Here is an 8,362-nt window from a genome sequence, read left to right as displayed (position 1 = left end):
AAACATGCTATTATCAAAAGCACCGCCAAACAGCTGAGTCAGGTCGGGATGCAAACTTTGTCGGTTTGAAAAACAGGTTGATATGTCAGGTGCCACCAAGACTTCAAACCAAAGGCTTTCTGCTCTGTCCATTTGTGACACTGTGTATCCTCTCCCATATCGCTAAACTGTGGCAACATTGTCCTAAAAAATATTTGGAATGGCAATTGGCAAATACGTGGAGCCCAGCACAGGTATGTACAATTGTATGTGCTATCCGGGATCCTTGGGACGTCCCTACCCTAAACCCTTGGCTAACCATTTAAAATTTGACCTTAAATGGGGGTAAAGACATCCCAAGAATCACGGATAGCACGGACCTATGTAAAAGGTGTGGGCAATTGTGCCCTGATGGCATGCAAATTTACTTCACAAAAGCGCTGCCTGGTTATTCAAATTTAAACATATTTCCATGTAGATTAGAATGAGATTGACATGATGATGCCCTTACTCAATTCTTAATTTATTTGACCAAATTTGAGTTATAAATACACTCGAGCTGATCCAATTTAATTTTCATTAATATGAGTCACATTTTTAAAATAATTTATTAGGTCAATTTTATGTACCTTTCTTTGGACATCATGTGCAACAAAGCAAATCAATTGCAAACCAAAGAACACCTTTCCTAATTTCTGCTGTAGCCCTACACTGAAAGATGAAAGGAATTTCTCAGAGAGAAAATGTAGGTCAGCTTCAAGTAGGCCTACCTCATTGAGGCCTCTGTTGTGGCAGTTTGAGGGTACATTGGGCACATATTAAGGGCAAATATTAGAAACACTCACGAGAGAGCCAAAAACACCACAAAGTAACATTTGAAAACCATCTGAAAGATAATTATTTAATCAGGGATATTACACAATTGTTATTGCATCAGACATTTATCGCAGAGTAGCAGTTGGTTCTAAATCTTAGGGAATCCAACTACTGCCAAAATAATGGAAACACTTGAGTAAATGAGGGACAAAGTATATTGGAAGCAGGTGCTTCCACACAGGTGTGGTTCCTGAGTTAATTAAGCAATTAACATCCCATCATGCTTAGGGTAAAGTATACAAACGTTGGGCAGGCTATTATTTTGGCTACCCCATAGGATGACAATGCCCCCATCCACAGGACTTGAGTGGTCACTGAATGGTTTGATGAGCATGAAAATGATGTAAACCATATCGCAAGGCCGTCCCAGTCACCAGATCTCAACCCAATTTAACACTTATGGGAGATTCTGGCATTGCATCCTTTCAATAGAGTTCCAGACACTTGAAGCTGTTCTGGCTCGTGGTGGCCCAATGCCCTATGTTGGTGTTTCCTTTATTTAGGCAGTTATCTGTAGTTCATTATCTATGTAAAGTACAATAGTTTGCACCTTCCTGTATATGTAACAAACACATAACCAAATAAATCTTGACTGATTGATCTCCTTAGCAATACATTTTATCTGGAGTAAGGCTCAATTCCATTCAATTCCTAAGTTGCTAAAATTCCAGGAATTGAGTTGACCCCAATTCTGCTCTGGTAGCTACACTCATAACTTCTGTAAGATTTGTTGCACAACTCAATCATAATCAAATAGTGGAATGTATCATCAATGCAATGCATGATAAGTTAATTCACAACCTATCCCTGGTTCTCCATATTGCAAAAGGCAATGGAGGTTACTGTTGTTGACCAGTATCTACATACAACAAACACCAATTCCTGTGGAATTGCATTGGAAAGTCCTTTGGGGGTTAACACTCCATTCCACTCCAAACTATCAGCGATTTCTAACAGTTTATAGATGTTCTTCAAGCATCCAAGTGCTTGGTGAGTCGGCGTACTTTCTCTTTCTTGTTCCTGTTGCCATGCTTCTTCCAGGGTTTGACCACAGGCTGTTCCGTGCCAGGTTGCCCCTGACCTACCTGTTCACGCTGGCCTATGCTGCCTAGCTTGTAGCCCATGTAAGACTGGACCCCCTTGGTGAGTGCTCGAACATTCTCCTGGAACAAAATGCACAACAATGTGGCATGAGTTTGGTGTCAATCTCTGCCAGTGGCATATTAATGTAATTTCTGTGGAGTTGCCTTCTATTGTACCTGATGGAAGAAGTTCTTGTCCACCAGATTCTCATGTCTCTTGACTTTGCTCTGTTTGTTGCCTGTCTTGGAGTATTCACCGTCTGCATCTCCGGACTGGAACTTGCTGTGCTGGGGCTGGAAGTCTACAGCACTGATGTGGGGAGGAGGGTGGCAGTACAGCAGTTTCCCCTGGGGATGGTCAGAAAGAACCAGTTAGTGGTGCTTCCTCTCCCATTACTACTACTGAATTTATACTGAACAAAAATATAAACGCAACAATTTCAAAGATTTTGATGAGTTATTTCAATTGACTGATTTCCTTATATGAACTAACTTCATTAGGCCCAATCTATGAATTTCACATGACTCAGCAGGGGCACAGCCACTTGGGAGTCAGGCCCCACCCCCCGACGATCCCACATGTGAAGAAGCTGGATGTGGAGGTCCTGGGCTGGCATGTTTACACGTGGTCTGCGGTTGTGAGGCGGGTTGGACGTACTGCCAAATTCTCTAAAATGACGTTGGAGGCAGCTTATGGTAGAGAAATTAACATTAAATTCTCTGGCAACAGCTCTGGTGGACATTCCTTCTGTTAGCATGCCAATTGCACTCCCTCAAAACTTGAGACATCTGTGGCATTGTGTTGTGTGACAAAACTGCACATTTTAGAGTGGGCTTTTATTGTCCCGAGCACAAGGTACACCTTTGTAATGATCATGCTGTTTAATCAGCTTCTCGATATGACACACCTGTCAGGTGGATGGATTATCTTGACAAAGGATAAAATGCTCACTAACAGGGATGTAAACAAATGTGTGCACAACATTTGAGAGAAATAAGCTTTTTGTGCATTTAGAACTTTTCTGGGATCTTTTATTTCAGCTCATGAAACATGGGACCAGCACTTTACATGTTGCATTATATATTTTTGTTCAGTGTAGGTCTACAGACTAAACAATTTGACTATTCTGCCTAATTAACCACCATTTTACATCAAGAGAATGCATTTGATGGCGGAAGGAGGAGGGTTAACTTACAACGACGTAGTCCTTGAGGATGTAGCGGGCTGATCTCGACTGGTCAGGCTGTCCGTGTGTTGTCATGAAGCCCCTCATGTCTGAAAGAGAGCAGGACAGTGTCAACGGCTTGCTCTGACTCCATCACTATCATATGGCTTCTGTTGTGCTGTGTCTGTTGTTCTACACTGTACTGTACTATATAAGGACAGGGTTTATGGTCTCACATCCGTAGGCCATCAGTAGCTCCTCATAGTTGGGTATGCGGTCGGGGTCCTCGTCCTCTCGCGGGCGGATGATGTTGATGCCATAAGTGCCCTCTAGCACATCTCGAGGAATAGTCTGACACACGTGAGCAGTCTGTTAAGGCCTTAACCACACTAAACACCCAATCAAACTTCTGAAAAATCCTTTACCCGAGTGAAACGATTAGGCCTCTGAATTTAGCTGTATTTTTGTAATGTGAAATGATAATAGTATGCAGCTCCACTTTGGTCCAACTGAAAAAAAGAGATATAGCTGTGAATTAAAAAGTATTTTAGAAAAACAAATCTCCAGTATTATCTACTGATAGGGACAATAAATATGACTCTTCTACACCCATAAGTTAACAGACAAGCAGTTTGCAGGGTTGGTAAGTGAAGGATATGAGGGAGATGGCAGGCACATGGTCTCTTATCTGGTCGATGGGCAGGATCCCACAGCAGATCATCTCAGCTTTAGTGGCCACAAAGGAGGGCATGACCAGGCCGGGGCAGTCACACAGACACAGACCTGGCTCCACGTACAGCGTCTAGAACACACAATCAATCAAATGTATTTATAAAGCCCTTTTTACATCAGCAGATGTCACAAAGTGCTATGCAGAAACCCAGCCTAAAACCCCAAACAGCAAGCAATGCAGATGTAGAAGCACGGTGGCTAGGAAAAACTCCCTAGACAGGCAGAAACCTAGGAAGAAACCTAGAGAGGAACCATAATATAATATAATATAATAATATGCCATTTAGCAGACGCTTTTATCCAAAGCGACTTACAGTCATGCGTGCATACATTTTTTTTGTGTATGGGTGGTCCCGGGGATCGAACCCACTACCTTGGCGTTACAAGCGCTGTGCTCTACCAGCTGAGCTACAGAGGACCACAGGAACCATGCTTTGAGGGGTGGTCAGTCCCCTTCTGGCTGTGCCGGGTGGAGATTATAACAGTACATGGCCATTAAGGCCAGATGTTCAAACGTTCATAGATGACCAGCAGGGTCAAATAATAATCACAGTGGTTGTAGAGGTTGCAACAGGTCAGTACATCAGGAGTACATACACATTTGAATGCTTTATTATTGTAACAAAGGCACAAATTTTTAGAGGTCAAGCAGGCTAGATCAGAGAGCAGTTCTTTACCTGAAAGTGCTTGGTGTGCCCAGGCGTGACTGAGACGGACACCTTCTTATTTCTCAGAATGGTGTTGATGGTGGAACTTTTTCCCACATTGGGATACCCCACCTGTTTAGAGAGCAGATTGGAGTGATCTCAATTCTCCTAACACAAGACCTGTTCTCCTACTTCGTAAATGATTCCTGTAGTAATATAAAGAGTATTATAAACTGGGTGGTTCGAGCACTGAATGCTGATTGGCTGAAAACCGTGGTATATCAGTATATCACGGGTATGACAAAACATTTATTTTTAATGTTCTAATTACGTTGGCAACCAGTTTATAATAATAATAATAATATGCCATTTAGCAGACGCTTTTATCCAAAGCGACTTACAGTCATGCGTGCATACATTTTTTTTGTGTATGGGTGGTCCCGGGGATCGAACCCACTACCTTGGCGTTACAAGCGCCGTGCTCTACCAGCTGAGCTACAGAGGACCACAATAGCAATAAGGCACCTCGGGGGTTTGTGGTATATGGCCAATATACCACGCCTAAGGGCTGTATCCAGGCACTCCACGTTGCGTTGTGCGTAACAGCTCTTAGCCGTAATATATTGGCCATATACCACACCCCCTCGTGCCTTATTGCTTAAACATAACCTAGTATTGAAGCCTATTGATGTCCAGTGTGTGTACTCACCAGCCCCACTGTGAGCTCGCCCTCTTTCAACGTTGGCCCATCATGAGCAGCCTTAAATATGGCCAGCAGCTCGTCTTTGGTCAGCAGGCGACTGGAGTTGTGGAAGGAGGAGGAGCCGTGGGTGGAGCCGTCTATACTGTCTTCGTCATCTGCTTCCTCACCCTCTGATGCCTCTGAGCAGGTCTGCCAGTCTCCCTCTGCTACACAGTCTTTAAACTGCTCCCCTCTCTGCTGCTTCTCATCCATATCACTCTCCTCATCTTCTTCCTCGTCCTCCTCGCTCTCTTTCTCATCCTTGTTATCCTCTACCTCCTGTCTTCGGCTCACATTGTTGTTGTCTGGCATTCCCTCGTCTTCATTTTCTGCGTCGCTCTTTTCATCCTCCTGCTCTTCCACTTCCATTCCCTTTGGAGAATGAACAAGGGAAGATATCACTGTGAGGTCTGAAGAGGAGAAGCCTGACAACTCATCTTTCATCAGTCAAAAAAGTATACCAGGCATAAGTTAAACAATGATGAGCACAGCGTTCAGTCTGGTTTAACCAGGCCATCTAAGACCAGCCCTTCCAATTAAAATGTGAATGACTCCTCACCTTCTCCTCTGCCTCCAGCCTCTCATTCTCCACCAGTGCAGACCAGAACACAGCGCGGAGGCCCTCTCTCTGGAAATATCTGGCCCAGATCCTCCGCTGCTCCCGGGTCAGCAGGTCAGCTTTGTTCACCAGCAGCAAGTTCACCTTGTCCCGGGACACCTCCTTGACATAGCACTCCTACAGGAACCATGAAGATCAATGGGTGAAATGCTGCAGTGTTTCCCCGACTATCAGTTTGGTGGGGCGGATTCCCCCACCTGGCAATGCCATCCCCCATCCATGAAAAATTGGCCTCAATTGTTTGACAGCCTTTGGCCAGACTGATCCGTGGAGAACGGACACCAAATTAGAACAGTGGATCAAATCAACGGGCTAGTTTGGCTGCGCCCTTAGGCACTTTACTTACCAGGTCAGGGCAACGAAACAGCAAAGGGTTTCTGGCATCAACGATCTGAACAACGATGTCACTGCATAGGAAAATTCACATTTCCACCATCATACAAGGCACTGAACAGCTGACACAGGACACAATCAGTCATGAGACACAGCAGCTCTGAATCCTACCTCCTCTCAATCACTCTCCAGAGCTGTCTCCAGAAATCCAAATTCCTCTCAAAAGGGGTGAGAAACATTTTCTGCTCCTCTTCAAGTCTATGAAACAAAATAGATCAACTTTAGGGCACTGCTGAAAGAAAACAGTGTTACTAAAGGCACACAATCTATAACATCAAAACAATGAGATCCTATTCAATTGATGGGGGGGTAAGTGTTGTGATTGTAGTGGGTTTCATACAGTGCCAGTTCTCGTCTCCACTCCAAGAAGCTGTCTCTCTCTGTCTGCTGGAGGACCTCTGGACTGGTGCTCTCATCCCAGTGAGGCCTGCAACATGACAAGACAAAGAAGATACAGTAATGGAACATCAGAGGCAATGCAATATCAGCACAATCCCTACTACTAAGACAACTAGAAAGAGGACATGAAATAACATTTGGAAGTAATGTCACTGTGTTTACTGCACGGTTAGTGCTATCGGTAATCCTTGGGACGTCCCTACCCTAAACCCTAATCTTAACCCTTTCCTAAACCTAACCATTTAAAATGTCAACTTTAATAGGATAACGTCAGAATTGGGACTTCCCATGGATCCCAGGTAGCAAGGACCCTTACTGCACCTTCGTGGAATTCTGAGGAGTTGTTTGTTCTCTTCGTGCAGCTTCTTCAGCTTTGCTGTCTCCTCGGCTGTCAGTAATCCTGCCCGAGCTTCAGCTGGCACGAACTTGATGTTGAGCTTTTCTGGGGAAACATTTCATCCATCAGTTGCATCCTGGCAATCCAGTCCAAAGAGGCAAGTTCTGGGGTGTATTCATTAGTCGGATTCCATTGCAAAACATTTGGTCTGTTACAAAAACTCTAAGAACCAAAACAGAAGTAAATGGAACGAAACGGGGAGGGACCTACCTGAATTTGTCCAATAGAAACTATTTTCGTTGCAAAATGTTTTCCTTTTGGAGTAAATAGTTTTCTGTTGCAAACGTTTTGCAACAGACAAAATATTTTGCAACGGAATCCGACTAATGAATACACCGCTGGGGAAACAGTTTCTAGTTTATATTGGACAAATTCAGGTAGTTCCCTCTCAGTTACGTTAGCTTCCGTTTAAAGAAACGTACTGCAAAATAATTGGCGGAATGAATACACCCCTGGTAGAGGACAGTTTCAAGGATCACTTGTCAGGTCAATGCAATGGAGTATTTACCTGCAACAAACTCAGTCCCAGCCATTTCTGCAGTTGCAAGGAAGTCATCCATAGAGCTCTGTTCAGTCACTGACTGCAGGTTGAGACGACCCCAATCGTAGCCATCGTTCAGTTCACTGGTGTGGAGCTGGCAATGTGATATCACGTTTAATCATCAGCAAGTTGTATTGCTAGCTACTGTAGTTAGCTAGCTAACAAGACAGACGACCATTAAAACAAGACGTGTTACTTTATTTACAGGAGAGCAGTATTCACCAAATCCTGCTTTTTCTCAAATGTTTTACTTTACTCTGCTAACTAACTAGCTAGAAGTCAGAACAGGCTAGAACCCTTAGTTGGAGGTAGGCCTAGCTATAGGTTAAGCTAACTAACTTGCTGATGCCATTATCAACATAACAGTTAGCTAACGTAGCGTCCCGTGTAGCTCAGTTGGTAGAGCATGGCGCTTGCATCGCCAGGGTTGTGGGTTCGATTCCCACGGGGGGCCAGTATGAAAATAAAAAATGTATGCACTCACTGTAAGTCGCTCTGGATAAGAGCGTCTGCTAAAAGGTAAAATGTAAAACGTAATTAACGTTACCCAAGTATCGCCCCTCTTGTTGCCTCGGCCTGCGTTGAGTCTCTCCTTTATCAACGATCTCCCGAGCCCCATGGCAGACTTCTTCTTACCCATTTTGGGTAGTCCTTACTTGTTACCACAAATTACTTTTTGTCAATTTTATTAGTTCACGTTGGTATTTCACGTTAAACAGCTCAGCAAGCAATACCCCATGTGAAGTGAGAATTGTTGTAGCATGAGGAGGAAGTGAAACGGAACATACC

At 44.0% G+C, this 8,362-nt stretch overlaps 1 protein-coding gene across 1 annotated transcript; it reads right to left on the bottom strand.

Annotated features, from left to right (window-relative positions):
• Positions 1-866: 866 nt before the first annotated feature.
• On the bottom strand, positions 867-8,362 carry LOC311123423 (large subunit GTPase 1 homolog). The gene is made up of 14 exons (XM_084197690.1): positions 8,121-8,362; positions 7,541-7,667; positions 6,957-7,077; positions 6,577-6,663; positions 6,348-6,434; positions 6,190-6,250; positions 5,784-5,960; positions 5,192-5,596; positions 4,513-4,614; positions 3,762-3,905; positions 3,340-3,463; positions 3,134-3,213; positions 2,115-2,285; positions 867-2,018 (listed from the first exon to the last, which is right to left on the bottom strand). The coding sequence occupies exons 1-14, from the start codon at positions 8,211-8,213 to the stop codon at positions 1,827-1,829; spliced, it is 1,971 nt and encodes a 656-aa protein (XP_084053816.1). The 5' UTR covers positions 8,214-8,362; the 3' UTR covers positions 867-1,826.

Source organism: Coregonus lavaretus, assembly GCF_964263955.1.
Source record: "Coregonus lavaretus genome assembly, contig: HAP1_SCAFFOLD_1825, whole genome shotgun sequence".
Lineage (NCBI taxonomy): Eukaryota > Metazoa > Chordata > Actinopteri > Salmoniformes > Salmonidae > Coregonus > Coregonus lavaretus.
Note: the sequence above shows the minus strand (reverse complement) of the source record. Positions and strands in the feature narration are given on the sequence as shown.

Coding starts and splice junctions, on each gene's coding strand:
- LOC311123423 (XM_084197690.1), bottom strand. CDS start 8,213: ATGGGTAAGAAGAAGTCTGCCATGGGGCTCGGGAGATCGTTGATAAAG. Junction 5,961..6,189: donor TGTTTCGTTGCCCTGACCTG/GTAAGTAAAGTG, acceptor TGGTTCCTGTAG/GAGTGCTATGTCAAGGAGGT. Junction 3,214..3,339: donor GCTACTGATGGCCTACGGAT/GTGAGACCATAA, acceptor GCTCTCTTTCAG/ACATGAGGGGCTTCATGACA.